The following is a 21,879-nucleotide window of genomic DNA, read 5'->3' as shown; positions in this document are numbered from 1 at the left end:
GTTTTCACGCCGAGCCGATATACGTCCTCCTCGTGTGCAGGGGGGGGGGGGGAGGATGGAAGAGCCCAGGAGTAGGAACTGAGCTCCCGCCCCCTCTCCACTATTTGCAATGGGGAGAGGCGGGACGGGGGTGGGGCTAATTCGTGGCCCTTAGCCCCGCCTCCTCTCATTGCAAATAGTGCAGAGGGGGCGGGAGCCTCAGTTCCTGCCCCTGGCTCTTCCATCCTCCCCCCACCTGCACACGAGGAGGACGTATATCGGCTCAGCGTGAAAACCAAGCCAATATACATTCGTGTGAACGCACCCTCAAACCTGTGTTCCTCCGCACCTTTTAGATGAATATCTGTCCATAAAGTCTAATGCTCAACAAACTATATTTGACATGATAAGAAAGTAAATGTGCATTTAGTAAAATTGCTGTGACAAAAGTTACATAACTGTCAGAGGTTGATGAGTACAGTTTGGTAGAATGCAAAAAAATCCCTGAAATAAAAATTGTACATGGTAAGTTGTAGTATAATAGCATTTCTATCCACAGGGTGGTCTGGATCCACATTAGTCACTTGAGTCTCAGGACGACCGGCTTTATGCAGTCACAATATAAGACTCAACAATTCTGCTCATACCGCAAAGAGTGTCTCTGCTAGTGGTTACAGTCCACACACCTTCATCAATGGCTCCCACCTGCCCATGCTGTTACTGGGTGGGAGTACGCTAGCTGATTTAAAGCTGGGAGGCCTGGATACAGCCCCTATATTCAGAGCTCACCCTGACAATGGGGGTTAGGAAGCTTCTGTAGATAACTATTCATAGATGCTGCTCCATCACACAAACTTCTTCCGTGTTGCTGTGAACCGTTCCATGTACTAGAAAAACAAGAAAGGAAAAAAAAAAACGTACATTCAGGTAACGTGTTGTTCCCAAATCTGCAAATCAGTACTGAGTGCACTATTTGTTATTAATAGACATTTTAATAGGTATTGCACCAGTTTGCAGTTTTATGGGTGCGAAGGGTAATATTTTTAGTAATAGAATACAGTAATAATATTAATGACGTATTCCATCTGTAGAAAAATGCTAGATTAGTGGGGGCCCTACTGATGGAACTCCTTCAAGTGGTAGAATAGGCCACATGTCGATGGCTGTGGTGACATAGCATGTGCACTACTGCTCCATATAACTATGGGAACTACAAAAACAGCCAAGTGATCGTTGGGCATCCCGTTGGTTGGGCTACTCCACTTATCACCTATCCTTGTGGATGTATATCCAATATATAGTAGGTATCATTATGAAGGCAAAGGTGAAGTATGACCCATGAAGTGTTTAGATGCATACAAGGCTGTTCTATCCATACCCTGAAGGTAGAACAAAATGTGACTTCCCAAGTCTAATCATGGTACTTCCTTTCCTGATGGTGGCAGTTTTAAAAGGAGATTGTCCATGCTGGCCTTAATAGAGCCTCCTGTATTAAAATAATAAACAGAGCTATACTTACCCCTTTGCCACCACCGGGATCCAGCGCTGCAACCCTGGTCTTGTTCTGGCGTTTGTTGTGACAAATTATGGCACGGTAATCACGCGACTGTTGCAGCATCACCGCTTGTTCTCCTGGCATCGGTGCTCACATCCTGAAAGCCATGATGCCAGGAGTTCAAAAATGTGATCACCTGATTTCCTGTGACATCATCATCAACAACAACAAAAGCCACGCCCAGAGTGGGGCTGCAGCGCTAGATCCCGGTGGCGGCAGAGGAGTAAGTATAGCTCTGTTTATTATTTTAATACAGAGAGCTCTATTGAAGTGGGGTTATCCAGTAATTGGACAACCCCTTTAAGCACTACACAGTGCCCATTCAAATCAATGTGCTATCTGTGTAATGACCCCCAGTTGCGAGACACATTCTTTGCAGCTGCTCTCCACTCTGGCCAAAAAATGTGGATTGTGAAGAAGGGATCCTACCTCCTCCACTCCTCTGTTAACCCAGAATTCCCTAAAAGGGTCTATGTTTTAAAAAACTAGACAACCCCTTAAAAAGGTCATTTTGACAATCATGCAAAATTGCAAAGAAAAATAGCCTTCAACAATGGTGGTCCTCTTAGGAGGGCAATATGGGAACTGAAACGCTGCCACAGATAAGGGTTGCTCTTTAGGAGAAGCTTCACGGTATAAATATTCCCCAGTCATATTAGCCATACAACACACTTTCCCTAGTTCCACTGACCTTATCATAACCATCCAAGTCCCGGAGCTTTTTTATTTCAAAGAGGTTTCCTTCTACAGCCAACATGGAGATCTGCGAGTCACTCAGGATGCTCTGCGGCAACATACCGAGATCCAGACAGTTCTCTTCTAGCCGAAGGACCTTGAGACGTGGGCATCGAGAGACCTGCACCGAGATCTGTGATATCTTCAAGGGGGGAAAAAATTCAAATTATAACAGGGATCAAAAATAAAAATTAGTTGTGTAAAGATAAGTACAAAGCTTCAAGGAAGCAACACAAGAGACTAAAGCAGAGCTGGATAGATGCCAAGTGCACAGCTGGCCATTCACTGAACCCCGTATTATAATAGGAGGGCTACAAATCCCAGAGACACTACTACTGTATGATATATACTGTACTATATGTATGAGCATCATATTCATATAGGTACTTCTAGAAAGCTCAACTTCATAGCATCTGTGTATGAGTGTTACCAAGGGCCACAACAGTATGAGCACAACACTTCGAGTTACCAGTTTGGACACAAATGTACCATGACTGCAGACGTTACAGCAACCCTCCAGGCCTGGAGAAATAAAGATGGCCACACCAGCTTCTCTAAGTCTAAGGCCAGATTCATATAAGTGTATTTGCGTATGCAATATGCATAAAATAGAACCCGCTGATTTCAATGGGTTGGTTCACATGCGAGTATTTTGCGTGTACATTTTGGTCACGCCAAAAAATATGCAGCATGCTTTATTTTACTATGTATTTGTGCAGGGAAAGAGCACATATTGAACTAATTACAATAATTGCCCATTTCAAGGAATGGGAGCATGGTTGAGTTTTTTCTTTTGCTAGCGTGTGAGCACATTTGCTTTGATTGGCCAGTGCTGTCCACATGACCAGTGCTGGCCAGTAAGATCACCATGTACTGTCTTAGACTACCAATGTATACTAATACACAGTGTGCATCAAGTAGTCAGAGAAGCGGTTCGACCATCTTTGTTTTTCCAGGTCCAGAGGGTCGCTTTAACTTGATATACTATACCATTTCTGGGGGACACATATATAAAAGGTAATGCAATGTACTACTAAGGTAACCCTTTTTAGCCGAGCTCTCTAAGTGCAGCCCTGTCTCATTAGGTGCGGTGGGATTACTTACCTGGTTCTGGTTAAAGTTTATCTCTATGGCCTGCACCCCAGAAACTTCATCCGGAATTGCCTGGATTTTATTTTTTGACAGATCCACCACATCCAGGTGCCGTAAGTTGCAAAGCTGGGTCGGCATCGCACGCAACTGGTTACCAGAAAGATTTAGAGTCTTCAAGGTGGAGAGCTGACCAAACTCTGCAGGAAGGCGGGAAATCTGGTTGGCAGCGAGGTGCAGGGTCTCTAGCTTTTTTAGTTTGCACAACTCATCAGGAAGTCTGTCTGGAGAAAAAAAATAAAGATATACAAATTAAAAATTAAAGAGTGCGCCATCTAGTGCTCATATTTATGTGAAAGTATTATGCGAACTTCCATATAGAAAAAGGCACTTGTATAAAAATTATTTCCAGTTAACGGTTGAAGAACATGGTAGGTTCTTTTAAATCGGCTCTCTATTAAGGGTCCTTTTACATGGAACGATTAACCATTCAAAAAAATCGTTAGCTCGTGCGAAACTGAATGACAATTGTTGTGTAAACACGGCCAATAACTCAACAATGAATTAATTCACTTATCATTTGTCGTTTGTTTAGTTGTTCTCATTCTCTAGTACAGTCCAACGATCAGGTGAACGATCGAATGACGAAAACATTTAAACCATTTTCTGCGAGGGTAAACTGACTGCATTTTAAAGCCAACTCCTCTGTCATCGCTCGCTTGTTTCAACGATTTCTCGCTCTGTACAAAAGGACCCCAAGGCTGATGAAAATGCTTCAGAAATGTTGCACACAAAAGAAAATATCAATGTGTTGAGGTTAGAGATGAGCGAGCGTACTCGGAAAAGCACTACTCGCTCGAGTAATTTGCTTTATCCGAGTATCGCTGTGCTCGTCCCTGAAGATTCGGGTGCCGGCACGGAGCGGGGAGCTGCAGGGGAGAGCTGGGAGGAACGGAGGTAAGATCTTTCTCTCCCTCTCTCCCGCCCGCTCTCCGCTGCTCCCCGCTGCGACTCACCTGTCAGCCGCAGCGGCACCCGAATCTTCAGGGACGAGCACAGCGATACTCGGATAAAGCAAATTACTCGAGCGAGTAGTGCTTTTCCGAGTACGCTCGCTCATCTCTAGTTGAGGTACATTTAAACTGAAAGATAATCGCTCAAAAGACAGTTTTGGGAGATCATTTTTGCATAAATCTTAAGTAGCTAATTAGCTACTTAAAGAGTTAAATGCAGGTGGAGCGGGATACGGCTGACAACTCCAAGAACAGCAGCTGCTTTATATGCACACAGCTGCTTTGTTCTCAGAGCTTTCAGCTGGTATCCTGCTGAGAAGTCCCAGCGGGATACCAGCTGAAAGAATGCTGTCAGCGCTGCCTGCTGATAAAATCAGCATGCAGCGCTGATAACAGTCATCAGTGATTTCTAGCTTGCTAGAAATCAGCGATCGACGAATAGTGCAACGAATATCGCTGAAAAGATGGCTTTTGAGCAATAATCGTATCTAAATGGGCCTTTACACATATGTGGCTTCTGGCTTTGTTTTCAAAATGGGCAACTACTCTACAGCCCCCGGGCCAAGGGCTCTAAATGCTGCCTCTACAGTCCTTTTAAAAATAGATTCGGGGTACGAGTCTTTTCAAGCAGCTGCTATCACCAGTGTTGCCAAGTCCTTTTTCAAAAGTGTGCTCAAGTAAAATAAAAAAATCTAAAAAAATAAATAAAACATGGCAAAAACGCCATTCAGCACCCTCAAGCTCTAGTTTGGGAGGGCTGTACGGCCAATGATTCAACTCTTTAAATCATGGCATCCATTTGACAGCTATTCTCTCAATGCATTAGGAGGGAGCAAGAACCGGCTGAACTGTAACTGAACAACCAACGACCCCTCTCCATTTTCCTGGATATTTGGACACTCATGTAAACATTTAAGGGGAACAGTAACTGAACAAACCTGAAGAAGAGGGCAGACTTTTCAGTACATTGGAAAGTCAGTCACTTTATTTGTACTAAACTGGATATTTCTTGAGAAAAACAAAACCCACGTTAATCTCGAACTTGCCCATTATGGATGAAACATACTCACGGTTCTATCAACATTTGTCAAAAAGGGCTAAATCTGTGTTATGGGTTTCTGTCTCTCTGTTCCGTTTTTGTGGAAAAAAAAAGTTAAGAAATTAGAAGTTTCCGATATAATCAGTTGTGTGAGATTCAGGAGGCCCAGGTTTGGCCAACATTTCTTATGTGTAGGTGAGCTTTAATAATTGATTGCCATCATCAATTAGGTAAAAAGAAAAAAAGTTTGGTTTTGTCTTAGCCAGTAGAGCAAGGCTGCCTGTCCACGAGCGATGATCTGCTGGCGATAAATCGCCCGCAGATCACGCTCTGTAAAGCTGTCCATAGGATTACTATGGAAAGGGCTGGTGTCCATGAGCGGAGAATCATAACAATTCTCCGCTCGCAGGGTTTAAATCGTGGCATGCTGCGATTGCTGCGATAGGCTCATCTTGGAGACGTGTCAGTGCTCCCCACTCCTCCCCTGCGGTAGAATATCGCTAGCGATATTCTGCCTCGGCCGTGGACAGGGGGCCTAAGAGAAACCACGTAATCTTGTAAATATGATATCTTGTAATGGATAACAAAAATACATGATGTTATAGCGAGCTTTTTACTTCATCAGGCACAATAGGATAAATCTGAATTATATATTATACACACATACATAAAAAGGCACAGACATGGTGTGATTAACTTGCACTTAAAAATAATACCAGAACAGGATGAGCAGAAGAGTAAATATTTAATTAGTTCGTTAATAAGGAAGTGAAAGTTTTATGGTCTCTAAATTGGCGCTATTGGAGGGAAGGGGGGTGAATCATCAGGCCTGGTATTATCTCTGATCCAGATTACTCAGTCAGTTCTGCCAGGAAGCCTTTTGGAATGTTTAGGCCTTTATTAAGAGTGTCAAAGATGGGTATGAATTTGCACTCCCAAATTCCTCTATGATGTTGAGATTTTAGGTTGCCTTTTACTCGTAATACAGTACTCTTCATATGTTCTACGTTGTGTCCTTGGCTAGCAACATGTTCAGCCGCAGGTAATTCTGTCTCTTTAATTGTGGCAATGAGATCTCATCCTCACTTTAAGTTTTTGTCCTGTTTTTCCAACATAGAGCACCCCCCCCCCTTCCCCATTATCATATTTACTGCACCAGATCAGGTACACATCATCAGATGTGGAACATGTGAATGTCCTCGGGATCTTATAGTCTGCTGTGTATTGGGGATTTGTATTTTTTTCCATATTTTAAGAGCAAGTTAATCACACCATGCCTGTTCCCTATTATTATTTATATATAATCTGTGTGTATAATTAGATATTAGTAGAGATGAGCGAACGTACTCGTCCGAGCTTGATATTCGTGCGAATATTAGGGTGTTCGGGATGCTCGTTACTCGTAACGAGTACCACGCGGTGTTCCGGTTACTTTCAGTTTCCTCTCTGAGACGTTAGCGCGCTTTTCTGGCCAATTGAAAGACAGGGAAGGCATTACAACTTCCCCCTGTGACGTTCAAGCCCTATACCACCCCCCTGCTGTGAGTGGCTGGGGAGATCAGATGTCACCCGAGTATAAAAATCAGCCCCTCCCGCGGCTCGCCTCAGATGCCTTGTGAGTTAGCTGAGGGACAGTGGTATCGTGCTGGATCTGCTGTAGGGAGAGCGTTAGGAGTTAGTGTAGGCTTCAAGAACCCCAACGGTCCTTCTCAGGGCCACATCTAATAGTGTGCAGTACTGTGTTAGCACTGCATTTTTAATTTTTTTTTCCAAAATTGGATCTGCAGAGCATTGCGCCCTGCAATAGGGACAGAAGTGGTGGTTAGGCAGGGAGAGTGTTAGCAGTGAGTGTAGGCTTCAAGAACCCCAACGGTCCTTTCTAGGGCCACATCTATCCGTGTGCAGTACTGTCCAGGCTGCTGTTAGCAGTGTTGCATATTTTTTTTTCTCAAAACCGGCTGTGCAGACCATTGCACCCGGCATTAATACTACAGGGATAGAATTGTGTAGGCAGGGCCAGAAGACATACATTATTCATTGAATAGACGCAGTGTGGCTTGTCCTTTGAAAAACAAGGGAAAAAATTCTATTTCGCCTGCCTCTGACAGTCCTCAGGGCTCTGGGTACGTGTGTGCTGCGTGCAGAACGTTAAAAAAAATCAGACGCAGCCAGCTACGTTTTACTGCAGGCTTGCGCCAATTTTTTTCCTGCATGAGAAATCCCTGATCTGCTGGAGCGAATAACTTTGCATCACTGCAGTTCTCTGACACATTTGCAGGGCCACAACACAGTTATTAAACTTAGTAGTATTCATTGAATACACGCAGTGTGGCTTGTCCTTTGAAAAACAAGGGAAAAAATTCTATTTTGGCTGCAGGAAATCAAATCACTGAGAAATCAAATCACTGGGAAATCAAATCACTGGTAATACACCATGCTGAGGGGTAGGGGTAGGCCTATAGGACGTGGACGCGGGCGAGGACGCGGAGGCCCAAGTCAGGGTGTGGGCACAGGCCGAGCCAGTGCGGTGGCCAGGGGTAGAGGCAGGGCCAGACCGAATAATCCACCAACTGTTTCCCAAAGCGCCCCCTCGCGCCATGCCACCCTGCACAGGTCAAGGTGCTCTACGGTGTGGCAGTTTTTCACAGAGACGCCTGACGACCGACGAACAGTGGTGTGCAACCTTTGTCGCGCCAAGATCAGCCGGGGAGGCACCACCAACAGCATGCGCAGGCATATGATGGCCAAGCACCCCACAAGGTGGGACGATGCCCGTTCACCGCCTCCGGTTTGCACCACTGCCTCTCCCCCTGTGCCCCAACCTGCCACTGAGATCCAACCCCCCTCTGAGGACACAGGCACTACCGTCTCCTGGCCTGCACCCACACCCTCACCTCCGCTGTCCTCGGCCCCATCCAGCAATGTCTCTCAGCGTAGTGTCCAGACGTCGCTAGCGCCACAGTTTGAGCGCAAGCGCAAGTACGACGCCACGCACCCGCACGCTCAAGCGTTAAACGTGCACATTGCAAAATTGATCAGCCTAGAGATGCTGCCGTATAGGGTTGTGGAAACGGAGGCTTTCAAAAGCATGATGGCGGCGGCTGCCTCGCGCTACTTGGTTCCCAGTCGCCACTACTTTTCCCGATGTGCCGTCCCAGGCCTGCACGACCACATCTCCCGCAACATTGTACGCGCCCTCACCAACGCGGTTACTGCCAAGGTCCACTTAACAACAGACACGTGGACAAGCACAGGCGGGCAGGGCCACTATATCTCCCTGACGGCACATTGGGTGAATTTAGTGGAGGCTGGGACAGAGTCACAGCCTGGGACCGCTCACGTCCTATCCACCCCCAGAATTGCGGGCCACAGCTCGGTGGTGGTATCTGCGGCGGTGTATGCTTCCTCCACTAAACCACCTTCCTCCTCCTCCTCCTCCAACGCAACCTCTGTCTCGCAATCAAGATGTGTCAGCAGCACGTCGCCAGCAGTCGGTGTCACGCGGCGTGGCAGCACAGCGGTGGGCAAGCGTCAGCAGGCCGTGCTGAAACTACTCAGCTTAGGAGACAAGAGGCACACGGCCCACGAACTGCTGCAGGGTCTGACAGAGCAGACCGACCGCTGGCTTGCGCCGCTGAGCCTCCAACCGGGCATGGTCGTGTGTGACAACGGCCGTAAGCTGGTGGCGGCTCTGCAGCTCGGCAGCCTCACGCACGTGCCATGCCTGGCCCATGTCTTTAATTTGGTGGTTCAGCGCTTTCTGAAAAGCTACCCCCACTTGTCATACCTGCTCGGAAAGGTGCGCCAGCTCTGCGCACATTTCCGCAAATCCCACACGCACGCTGCCACCCTGCGGACACTGCAACATCGGTTTAATCTGCCAGTGCACCGACTGCTGTGCGACGTGCCCACACAGTGGAACTCTACGCTCCACATGTTGGCCAGACTCTATGAGCAGCGTAGAGCTATAGTGGAATACCAACTCCAACCTGCGTGGCGCAGTGTGAGTCAGCCTCCTCAATTATTTACAGAAGAGTGGCCCTGGTTGGCAGCCATCTGCCAGGTCCTTGGAAAATTTGAGGAGTCTACCCAGGTGGTGAGCGGCGATGCTGCAATCATTAGCGTCACCATTCCTCTGCTATGCATCTTGAGAAGTTCCCTGCAAAGCATAAAGGCAGACGCTTTGCGCTCGGAAACAGAGCCGGGGAAGACAGTATGTCGCTGGATAGTCAGAGCACCCTCCTGTCTATATCTCAGCGCGTTCAGGAGGAGGAGGAGGAGCATGAGGAGGATGAGGAGGGGGAAGAGACAGCTTGGCCCACTGCTGACGGTACCCATGCTGCTTGCCTGTCATCCTTTCAGCGTGTATGGCCTGAGGAGGAGGAAGAGGAGGAGGAGGAGGATCCTGAAAGTGATCTTCCTAGTGAAGACAGCCATGTGTTGCGTACAGGTACCCTGGCACACATGGCTGACTTCATGTTAGGATGCCTTTCTCGTGACCCTCGCGTTACACGCATTCTGGCCACTACGGATTACTGGGTGTACACACTGCTCGACCCACGGTATAAGGAGAGCCTTTGCACTCTCATTCCCGAAGAGGAAAGGGGTTCGAGAATGATGCTATACCACAGGGCGCTGGTGGACAAACTGATGGTAAACTTCCCATCCGACAGCGCTAGTGGCAGAAGGCGCAGTTCCGAGGGCCAGGTAGCAGGGGAGGCGCAGAGATCATGCAGCATGTACAGCGCAGGCAGGGGAACATTCTCCAAGGCCTTTGCCAGCTTTATGGCTCCCCAGCAAGACTGTCACCGCTCCCCAGTCAAGGCTGAGTCTGCGGGAGCACTGTAAAAGGATGGTGAGGGAGTACGTAGCCGATCGCACAACCGTCCTCCGTGACGCCTCTGCCACCTACAACTACTGGGTGTCGAAGCTGGACACGTGGCCTGAACTCGCGCTGTATGCTCTGGAGGTGCTTGCTTGTCCTGCGGCTAGCGTCTTGTCAGAGAGTGTGTTTAGTGTGGCTGGGGGAATCATCACGGATAAGCGTACCCACCTGTCAACCGACAGTGCCGACAGGCTTACACTCATCAAGATGAACAAAGCCTGGATTTCCCCAGACTTCTCTTCTGCACCAGCGGACAGCAGCGATACCTAAGCAATACGTATTATGCACCCGCGGATGGAAGCTACGTTCTCTCTCACCATCCAAAACGGGGACATTTCTGCTTCATCAATCTGTGTCTAATATTCCTCCTCCTGAAACCTCACGTAATCACGCTGAACGGGCAATTTTTCTTAGGGCCACAAGGCTCACTCATCTAATTTTTCTAAACAATTTTTATATGTTTCAATGCTCTTAAAAGCGTTGAAACTTTAACTTGAACCAATTTTTAGTTAAACTGGGCTGCCTCCAGGCCTAGTTACCACTTAAGCCACATTAACCAAAGCGATTAATGGGTTTCACCTGCCATCTTGGTTGGGCATGGCCAATTTTTACTGAGGTACATTAGTACTGTTGGTACACCAATGTTTTGGGGCCCTCACCTACAGTGTAATCATAGCAATTTGTATGTTCTTCGCCTGCACTCATGGTACAGAAGTGTGTGTGGGGTTGGCCTACACTTTAGCTACATAAATGTAACTTGGGCCTTGGCTATACTGCAGCTACTGAAATGGAACTAAGACTGCGCTCCCACTATACTGCTGCTTCGGAATTGTTCCTGGGGCCTGTGTAGGCTGCTACAATGACTTAAATGGAACTAAGACTATGCTCCTCCTATACTGCTGCTTCGGAATTGTTCCTGGGGCCTGTGTAGGCTGCTACTATTACTGAAATGGAACGAAGACTGCGCTCCCACTATACTGCTGCTTCGGAATTGTTACTGGGGCCTGTGTAGGCTGCTACTATTACTGAAATGGAACTAAGACTGTGCTCCCCCTATAATGCTGCTAGTGATATGTTAGTGGGGCCTGTCGCTAATGCTACGGCTGAAATGTTACTAATTCTGGGCTCTGCCTATACCGCTGCTAATGGTATGTCTCTGGGGTGTGGAAACAGAGGCTTCCCAAAGACATGATGGCGGCGAGGCCATTTCCCACCAACGCTGTTACTGTTAAGGTGCATATAACCACGGACACGTGGAGAGGACACGTAGTGCCTCCAAAACATCCCCCGCCACGGCCCACTTAATCCTGGCCACATTCCGAAAACCAACAAAATAAAACCGTGCTACTAGGTCCGCAGTCACCACCACATTACCACCAACGCGGTTACTGTTAAGGTACATATTACCAGTCTGACTGGGGCATGCAGTGTTGGCCGGAGCCCACCTGCATTAAGCATGACATTACTACCTCAGCTGTGTTGGCCAATGCAATGGGATATTTCTATGTACCGCCGGTGGCTTCCTGGCACCCACCCATGCTGTGGATCCACAGGCAATTATAAATGCATCTGTTTCCACTTGTAAAGAACCCCAGTCTGACTGGGGCATGCAGTGTGGGCCGAAGCCCACCTGCATTAAGCACGACATTACTACCTCAGCTGTGTTGGGCAATGCAATGGGATATTTTTGTGTATCGCCGGTGGGTTCCAGGGAGCCACCCATGCTGTAGGTGCACACAGAGTTTAACCTACATGTGTCCACTTGTAAAGAACCCCAGTCTGACTGGGGCATGCAGTGTGGGCCGAAGCCCACCTGCATTAAGCACGACATTATTACCTCAGCTGTGTTGGGCAATGCAATGGGATATTTTTGTGTATCGCCGGTGGGTTCCAGGGAGCCACCCATGCTGTCGGTCGACAGGGACTTCACAATAGGGAGTTGTACCTGCCTGTGTCTATGAATTAAAAAGCCCGGTCAGACTGGGGCATGCAGAGACACCTTGACAGAATGAATAGTGTGTGGCACATAGGTTCCCCATTGCTATGCCCACGTGTGCAGCTCCTGATGGCGGTGGCACAGGATTCTATTTCTCATTGCTTCTGTACAGCATTGTGGGCTATCGCCCCGCCCCTTTTAAAGAGGGTCGCTGCCTAGCCGTGCCAACCCTCTGCAGTGTGTGCCTGCGGTTCCTCCTCATGGCAGACGCACTTCTAAATAGACATGAGGGTGGTGTGGCATGAGGGCAGCTGAAGGCTGCGCAGGGACACTTTGGTGTGCGCTGTGGGGGGGAGGGGGGGGGCGGTTGGGCAGCATGTAACCCAGGAGAAGTGGCAGCGGAGTGTCATGTAGGCAGTGATTGTGCTTTGTTGGAGGTAGTGTGGTGCTTAGCAAAGGTATGCATTGCTAATGAGGGCTTTTCAGAAGTAAAAGTTTTTGGGAGGGGGGGGGCCCCACTCTTGCCGCTATTGTGGCTTAATAGTGGGACCTGTGAACTTGAGATGCAGCCCAACATGTAGCCCCTCGCCTGCCCTATCCGTTGCTGTGTCGTTCCCATCACTTTCTTGAATTGCCCAGATTTTCACACAAGGAAACCTTAGCGAGCATCGGCGAAATACAAAAATGCTCGGGTCGCCCATTGACTTCAATGGGGTTCGTTACTCGAAACGAACCCTCGAGCATCGCGAAAAGTTCGTCCCGAGTAACGAGCACCCGAGCATTTTGGTGCTCGCTCATCTCTAGATATTAGCTATGAGATTATACACACACACACGCACATATATATATAATACATATATAAAAAAATAAATACACACATACAAACACAGTGCTACCTGGCAGCAAACATGGGTGTAATTTCACCACACAGGGAAAGCCTATCAGGCCATCAGCCTAGTCCTCCATCTTGGATTTCAGCTACTACTAAAAGTTCAACTAGTTTGAGCCGTCAAAATTGTGGGATTATATTGAAACTAGATTTGAACCAAGATCTCAAACTAAAGTGTTGATGAAACATTTTTCAACTTGATCTTAGATCAACTGTTGTTAATCTCAGATTAAAACTTTGGTGCAACCGGCCCTAAATTGGCTATCCAAAATCCCTAATTCTTGATCAACATTTCTATTTCGCCTTCCATTGCAAAGACAGCAACGATTGGGGAGAAAGTCTGCAGCAGCCCATCTTTCCCAGGCAAATAGAGTACTGTGAGAAATAGGAGGGGAAACAGTCACCCAATAGCAGAGTTTCTCATGCCTTTCTTAGTTACGATTACAGTATAAGTAAGGCCCCCTGCACACGGGTGGAAATTCCGTGGCGGGATTTCCAGCAGAATTTCCGCCCGTGCCCGCCTACATAGGATTGCATTACAAAACGCTGCGACAAATCGTGGTATGTTCTATTTCTGTGCGGGTCTTGCAGAGGCCCACACAGAAATGTCTCTCCAGATGCGCTGGCTCCACTCTGCGCATGCGCCAACAGGGCAGCAGCCGGCACATCACCGAGAGTAGAAGACGCAGAAGCAGGTGAGCCGCACTGGTCACTGCAGGGGTGCGGGTCAGATCCCGCAGGTGGCCAAATAGATTGCTCTTAACTTTTTTGAGATGTGATGCTGCCATCAAAATTTCTAAATGAATTTATATTTTTAAATAAAATGGAAAATGTCTGATTTTCACCTTCTGCTATGTGTTCTACTGTGAATAAAATATGGAAATATACACTTTTCAAATGATCACATTTTTTTTCCCTTTACATCCATTTACTTTTTACACAGTGTTTCAACTTTTTTGAAGTTGGGGTTGTATTCCCAGTCATTGTTACAAGGCCTATTAAAAGATCAGACATTGACTTGCAGGAATGGTGGTGCTGTAGAGGCATTGTTTCCTCTTCCCATTTACTAGTTTGCAAAAAAAAAAAAAAAAAACACATATGGAACAACAGAGACATTTCTTAGGCTATCAGTTTTTGGCCTCTATTTGATGCATACATCAAGAAAAGCTCCTGACATCAATGTTAAAGGGAGGCTGTAATGGATGCCTAACATTAAGTTCCCCATGGCATCCGTTAAACCACGGGTCCAAGGGCCATATTGTCAGACTGAAATAAAAATCCCAAAGGCTGCAATTAAACATGAAGGAGTATTACCATCTAATCCATTTATGGCAAAATTGTCTGATAGGTACTGATTCCATTTCCTGGACCTTTACATGGAATATGGCTCTTCTCCACTGTTCGCAGTACAGAAAGGAGGAGACCCAGCATGCAGCTCCCTCCGAAGTAGCTTACATGAGATGCTGAAAGGACCGAGTATTTCACTACCCCAATACACTACATCGAAGATCTCTGGGGAGCTTTTCAACTCATCTATCCTTTCTGATGTGCCATTCAGTGGTCAGGGGACCCCTTTCCTCCAATACATGTACTTACTCCTACCTGCTCTGTCACTAAGAGTCAGGCCGGTCTCACACAGACGGGTTGGAGCCCACAGTAGAATCCGGGCCTGTCCCCAGCTGACAACCCTGCATGCCTTTGAATTTCTGTATTGCAGATAGCCACAGTGGCTCGGTCATGCGCAGTACAGATTTTATTTTTTTTATTAATTTTCTTATTCCCGCGCCGTCACTAGGTGATAAGGGGGCACCTGCGGCCTATCTGCAATGTCAATTGCAGAAGGGCCGCGAGTCACACGGCTTCCATTGACTTCAATGGAAGCCGTCCATGCGGAATCCGCACGAAAATAGAACATGCTGCAAGTTTATTTTCACAAGCGGAAATAGTGGATATGCGAATGTTCTATTTTTTAAATGAATGTGGAATTCCACGGATCGTCCGCGCAGGTGTCGATGGCGCATTCCGCAATTCAAATCCGGTTGTGTGAGACCAGCCTAACCCTTTTTCTCTCAGACAGGAAAAATACATGTGAGCAGCTACCAGACTCAAACATGTCTGTGACTAGTTGGTTGGGGCCACTCAAAACAGCCCCATTTCTCCAAAAGTATGTAAAATCAATATGCTCCCCGTGGCTTTGGACTAGAACTCCAGCACTGTGGTATTTGACGGGTGACGTCCCATAAACCCATCATGTGGGCTTCTAATATAGCAGCCCCTGGCAGGCGTACGGGATGTCACTGATGACGACCCTGTCAGGCCTTTTATTGGCTGCAGTGGTCATGTGTGGAAACAACCCACATAACAGCTACTCCTAAAGCATAGCGCCGCGGCAGCGTGAGGCCATTACTGTGGGTTTTTTAATATATTTATTTATTATGTGCCCCTCCCCCCACTGCCACCAATGAATCAGAACTAAGAAATGCCCTTTAACAAAAATTAGACATTTAAAGGGCCACTCCACTAAAAACACATTTGTCCATCTCTGCCCCCACAGCAGATTGCCTGTCACACGCTGGACGTCTCCTTTTATTGTAGTCACATGCAATACAGCCTCCTGACGGATACTTATCAGACACCATTTGGATTTTTAGATTTCTCCCTACTTTCTCTTCCTTTATGCTGTGCTAGCAATATTATGATGTATCAACATAGCATCAAACGACCATGCTAGAGCCAGTGCCATCTCTGCCTGCTTGGAGGACAATGCTATTACCACTACCCTGTATATTAACCTACATAAGCTAAAGACCCTAAGTATACAGTCATGTAAGATGAACCATCATTGCCTCTGTTATATCTGCATAACAGGAGCCTCTAATCATCATCAGTATCTGTAGTAAGAGTTTCTGTTCCCCCTGTAAAGAGCCTGTGTAGTACAGTCATTGCAGTTTCATCACACAGGAATTCTGGGGATTGAAAAACTGAATTCTTGAAAGAAGGCAAAGCTAAGTAATTCCCAGGTAGTCACAATGAGATCATATGACCACCTGAGAAGGACTCAGGACTAGTACTTTAGCAAGGTGCTGTATAATATATACAAATAACAATCCCCACATGTCTGAAATTCTCACAGCCAATATTCTTACTCAGCCTGTTATGATTCAGCGATAAGCTCTTCAAAACTCCAAATTTGCCCACTGACGGAGGGAGAACTTCTATCTTGTTGCTGGACAGATCTATTGTTCGCAGGTTAGAGGATAATCTTTGCAGCTCCTCGGGGAACTTTGGGAGGTAAAAGAAACAGAATAGTCTGTAACTCAGCAAAAATCACAGGAAAAAAATATCAGTATATGTCCATAGCCGATCCTTCCATCTCTCACCTCCACCAATCCTTTGTCAGTCAGCTGGAACACCCCAGTCTTCTGAGCCGTTTCTATGTGGGCCTTTAATGCACTGTTCCCCATGTTGTTAGTAGCGCTCACCCTCCGTAGTCGTAGTCAGCCAAGCTTCCCCTGTAGTCCTGATGATTACATGAACAGTGACGGATTAGTTATGGAGTTACAGTGTACAGGATCGAACAGGTTGGAAACGTAAAGAGAATGTGTCATTGGGCAATGATCTATTTTACAAATAAAAAAGGTTTTATCTAAAAAAATTGTTTCACATTTTTTGTGACTTTTTTTTTAATGCTCCACATTCCCATGCAAATTATAAAAATCCTAATATCCTGTGTATTAAACATTGTACATAGAGAAAATGTTTCAGCAGTCATCTTGCTATTATCACAGACAGCATTACAATGAAAGGTAACACCTATATATAAACTAGTAATTATTAGGAAATTATAGTACCAGTGTTTCTGGTGACGCAATGCGCCACACAGCTCTGCTGCCTGCACGTCACACCCACACAGCTCTGCTACATACATTCTTCATCCCATACAACAGGGATCACATGCAAGATTAACAGACTGCAGGTGGAGCTGGAAGCTCAAAGTGTAGAGTCCCAGAAGCTGCTGCAAAAGGAGACGCATCAGAGGCTTGGTCTTAGTGCACACCTGAAGAGAATGGAAAGTGAGAGAAATGTGTTCCTCAAGCAGTCAGAGGAAGATACAGAAACTAACAGGACTCTATCAGAGCAGATTGCAACACTTCAGGCTCAGGTGTCAGATATGGAAGAGAAAATGGAGAAGAATACTGCGTGCTTGGATTCTGTTGAAAAGCAGAAAAATACACAGAGAATTAGAAGCTACTAGCAATTATTAGGAACTATAGTACCAGTGTTTTTGGGGGCACGCTGTGCCACACAGCTCTGCTACATGCACATCACACACAGCTCTGCTACATACATTCTTCATCCCATACAACACGGATTAGAAGCAACACAGCACTGCATGTGACGCTCCACTCAAATAAATGACTTACATGCTCTGCCCTTATCACATGACGGTGATGTCATCACAGGTCCTTGATGCTTGTGCAGATTACAAATCCCTACAGTCTCAGTTGCTATGGAATACTGGAATACTAACAAACACCTAGCCAGACAGCAGCAGTGTCCTTACAGGACCTGTGATGTCACTGGCATGTGATTATAGGTGGAATATGTAACTCACTCCCTCGGGATGAATGAAGGACCTTTGATGACGTCACTGCCATGTGATCAGGGGTGGAGCATGCAACTCACTCCCTCGGGATGAATGAAGTACCTTTGATGACGTCACTGCCATGTGATCAGGGGCTGGGCATGTAAGTCACTCACAAACTCACTCACAATGCACGCACGCACGGATAGACAGGTTGTGCGACAACCCCTTTAAAAAAAACAAAAAAAACCTGTCAGATTCCCTGCCCTTAACGGCACCGTAACTTAGATTATAGTGCAGTAGGGAGGTGACTGGTTTCCTTTAACCCCTTAGTGACGGAGCTTTTTTGTTTTTTTGCTTTTTTGTTTTTTTCCATTTTTGTTTTTTCCTATTCCCTTTTAAAAAATCGTAGCTCCTTTATTTATCCATCGACGTCGCTGTATGTGGGCTTGTTTTTTGTGGGACGAGTTGTATTTTTCAATGGCACTATTTATTGTACCATATAATGTACTGAAAAACTTTTTAAAAATTCTTAGCGGAGAGAAATGGAAAAAAAAACGACATTCCACCATCTTTCGGTGCGTCCTGTTTCTACGGCGCACAAAATGCAACGAAAACGACCTGATATTTTTATTCTATGGGTCGGTACGATTGCTACGATACCAAACTTATATAGTTTTTTTTTTGCTGTAGTACTTGTATTTTTTTTTTAAGATATTTAATTTTTTAAAATTATTTTCTGCGGTCATTTTGTGCGCTCAATAACCTTTTTATTTTTCTGTCGACGTAGTTGAGCAAGGGCTCAATTTTTGCGGGATGTCCTGTAGTTTCCGATAGTATCAATTTGGAATACATATAACTTTTTGATCGCTTTTTATTGCATTTTTTCTGGAAGACAGGGTAACTAAAAAAGTGTATTTCTGGCATTCTTTCTTTTTTTTTTTTCGGACGACGTTCACCGTGCAGGAAAAATAATGCACTACTTTGATAGATCGGACTTTTACGGACGCGGCGATACCAAATACATATTTTTATTTTATGATTTAGATTTTCTAGTAATTGATATGGCAAAAGGGGGGTGATTTAAACTTTTTTTACAATTTAAAAAACTTTATTGATCTTTTTTCTTACTTTACTTTGAAGTCCCCCTGGGGGACTTTAACATGCAATGCTTTGATCGCTCCTGCAGTATGACGTAATGCTATAGCATTACGTCATACTGCTTTTTTACAGGCAGTCTATCAAGCCACCCTGTGTGGATGGCTTGATAGGCAGTCTGCTAAGGCAGCCCTGGGGTGATTCATTAGGCCCCCGGCTGCCATGACACCTGCACGACTCCCCCGATCTCACCGCGGGGGGGCCGTGCGGGACCCCCAAACAGCGTTCGGGGGATTTAAATGCCGCGGGCTATTGCCCGCGGGTGTCAGCTGTAAGAAACAGCTGACGCCCGCGCTGTATGGAGGGAGATAGCGGCGCTACCTCCCTCCATACACGTCCTGCAACAGCAGGACGTAGTTTTACGATAGCGCCGTCACTAAGGGGTTAATGCAGGCTTTACACATGCATAAATTTCCATTGATTTCAATGAGTGCTGTACCTGCAGTTACAAGCGCCGCCCACTACACGGAGGTCGGCGCGGAGACTTCCACTCCGACCTCTGTGTATTTGCGGTGCTGACAGCATGCCCCCGCTCAGCTGATCCGTCGGGGTCCTGAGCTGCAGACCCCAGACGATCAACTATTTGTGACCTATCCTATGCTCATGTGACCAAACCAATTGAAATCAATGGGTTACATTCACTACATATAACGCGTCCAAATTTCGTGTGCGCACTGCTCTGCGCAAATGCGTTTGTGTGAATAAGCCTGCATGTCTTACAGGGGTCTAAAGTCAGATTTAGACCGCTGCACCTAAGAGTTTCTTCTGAACCTGACTTAAATCACCATTGACCGCTATACGTCTTAGATTCTGGGGGTTGGAGGGGAAGATGGCGGTAAGAATGTAAGATAGTTGTGAACATGTAGCCATATAAAGCTGAGCTGATACTACTGCTGGGTGTGTGGAGCGAGGGCAGATTACAATCACACTACTAAGAAGATTTGTATCTGACAGCATCACGTGTCCTCGGATAGCCGCAGCGTTATGCGCTGATTACATTGTAGAGAGACTTGTATAGGGGGTCCTCCGGCTTCATGTCACTTCCCCTAGTAGGAGCGCTGTAGTCTATTCTATATAACACCGCCATCACACATCCTGGACAGCCGTGTTAGTGCATGGAATCCAGGCGATACAGGAACTACAACTCCCATCATCACGTACCGTTCCCAGCATGGAAGGGTTGGCACTGACTACTCTGCCAACACGCGGGGACTACTACACTGCCCATTTACAACACGCCACTCCTGTGCCGCCTACCAGGAGAGGGGTCTCAGAACTGCCGGACATGTGATTTCCAAGTCAAGAGCCAACTTAGGGCGCCGTTCATACAGTGTCATTTCACCACAAATTTGGGCCCAGATTCTGCGCCAAAGATCTGCCCTATTTCAGCATTTTCTTGAGCACTGTGCTGCATGAATTAGGCTACGGATTACCATAACGCTAAAAGGGTGCGGTTTCGGTTTGGAATGCATGTTGCCGAAAAAACAAACAAAAAAAAACTGTTCCTGACACAGAATCCGTGTTGGGCAGCGACACACAGATTTCCTGGGGCTAAATTGGCGCACAGATCTGCATGACAGTCTGCAGACCTCTGAGGGCTCATACACACGGCATATTTAGTTTTGCGTATTCACTGTGTTTTGAGCCTTCTTGCTGTTTTTTGGCGCAGGTTTTTTACGTGCGTAAAAAAAAACACAAGAAGGGTTACGTGATCTCACACGTAAATATGTACGCATCACGCATATTCACTGCGCACAATCCCATTGACTTTCAACTAGCTATTTCGGTCCGTAATACAGACTAAAATAGGTCACGCTGCGATCTTTTCTTACGTGAGTAAAAACGCAAGTCTGAATACGCCAATGTGAAACAACAGGGATTCGATTCTTCGTATAAACACTGGGGTAAATAAGCCCCGAGGTTCAGCTTACTGTCAGATACACTGGAAAATACAACGCTTCCAAGGGCCGCGCGAATGAGGCTTAAGGGCGCTTCACATGGGTGTGTTTTCTGTCCGTATTTTTTACTGACAGTGCATTAAAGTAAACTGGTGCGTTCAGACTTGCGTTTTTCACGTGGATCAATGTTGCGTATACAAATCGCAGCGTGTCCTATTTTGGTTCGTATTCTCGGCGCAAAATCGACCATGAAAATCTATAAGAGCGTTTAGAGAGACGCAGCGAACACGGACGTCACGTGTAAGTACACTGATCAATCAGCAACTATTTTTTGGTAGGTTGAAACAAAAACAACTAGTGACTTACCGCTTGTCACCATGTTGGCCGCCACATTTATACCGAACGACTAGCGTTTGAATTCGCCCTTTCGAGTGATTATTCAGCCAATGGCGATAAAGCTGCCATTACGCGGCCGATGTCTGTGTCTAGGGAGGAGCTTGTTTTCCGCTAAACTCTTCCACCCGCTGACAGCAAGCAGTGATATTGAGACTGGTGGTAATCGATACAAAGTATGTTAGAAAATGGCTGTTTTATCGTACAAGGAATAATGTTCTTCAACGGCAAACGTCCCGCTACAGATCCTGAAAGAAACACGATGAGCGTAGCTGAGGACGCGGATCGCAGGTACCTTCGCATGTAGCGCAGTAGTTATCTACCACTAGTGCCTGTGCAGCCATACTAGTACTAGTCGCTATGGTAACGGCCCTGCCCCATAGAAGTGTATGGGCCTATGGACAACTACTCCCATCACTGGGCAGCACAGGACCAACCAGCTCCTCACCTAAAAGTTGCACACATACAAAGCAGACAAGTGCAGGACTTCATACACATTACAGCTCTTACCCTCCGCACAGGCACAGCTCCTGGCACACAGGCGGCAAGAAACATGAACGGATTACGGTGCCCGGTGCCAGCTACTCCCCGCAATCCCAGACTAGGTTTTTCCGGAAACCGCGACTCCTCCCTCAACATCCCAGGAGTCTGCCAACCACAAGATGGCGCGAGAGAACACGGGATCCGCAACCAGAACTGATGTGCCAACCACAAGATGACGCGAG

General features: G+C 46.6%; 1 protein-coding gene across 4 annotated transcripts; it reads right to left on the bottom strand.

Moving 5' to 3' along the window:
• Window positions 1-383: 383 nt before the first annotated feature.
• LRRC57 (leucine rich repeat containing 57) lies at window positions 384-21,795 on the bottom strand. 4 transcript variants are annotated; one of them, XM_066608294.1, is made up of 7 exons: window positions 21,665-21,795; window positions 21,128-21,310; window positions 16,501-16,640; window positions 16,267-16,402; window positions 3,374-3,642; window positions 2,226-2,411; window positions 384-866 (listed from the first exon to the last, which is right to left on the bottom strand). In XM_066608294.1, the coding sequence occupies exons 3-7, from the start codon at window positions 16,582-16,584 to the stop codon at window positions 825-827; spliced, it is 717 nt and encodes a 238-aa protein (XP_066464391.1). In that variant the 5' UTR covers window positions 16,585-16,640; window positions 21,128-21,310; window positions 21,665-21,795; the 3' UTR covers window positions 384-824. The 4 variants fall into 4 exon arrangements, with proteins under 4 accessions (XP_066464391.1, XP_066464390.1, XP_066464393.1 ...); XM_066608293.1 differs by lacking the exon at window positions 21,128-21,310; XM_066608296.1 differs by lacking the exons at window positions 21,128-21,310; window positions 21,665-21,795 and adding an exon at window positions 17,178-17,319.
• Window positions 21,796-21,879: the final 84 nt, after the last annotated feature.

The sequence above is a fragment of the Eleutherodactylus coqui genome, chromosome 6 (genome assembly GCF_035609145.1).
Source record: "Eleutherodactylus coqui strain aEleCoq1 chromosome 6, aEleCoq1.hap1, whole genome shotgun sequence".
Lineage (NCBI taxonomy): Eukaryota > Metazoa > Chordata > Amphibia > Anura > Eleutherodactylidae > Eleutherodactylus > Eleutherodactylus coqui.
The sequence above is the reverse complement of the archived record's forward strand: the minus strand, read 5'-3'. Positions and strand labels throughout refer to the sequence as shown.

What these genes read in the sequence shown, in the direction of transcription:
- LRRC57 (XM_066608294.1), bottom strand. Translation starts at nt 16,584, where the DNA reads ATGGGGAACAGTGCATTAAAGGCCCACATAGAAACGGCTCAGAAGACT. An exon ending in CTGACAAAGGATTGGTGGAG is followed by an intron (nt 16,403 to 16,500) that starts GTGAGAGATGGA and finishes TACCTCCCAAAG; the next exon opens with TTCCCCGAGGAGCTGCAAAG. An exon ending in ACTTGGATGGTTATGATAAG is followed by an intron (nt 867 to 2,225) that starts GTCAGTGGAACT and finishes TTGTTTTTCTAG; the next exon opens with TACATGGAACGGTTCACAGC.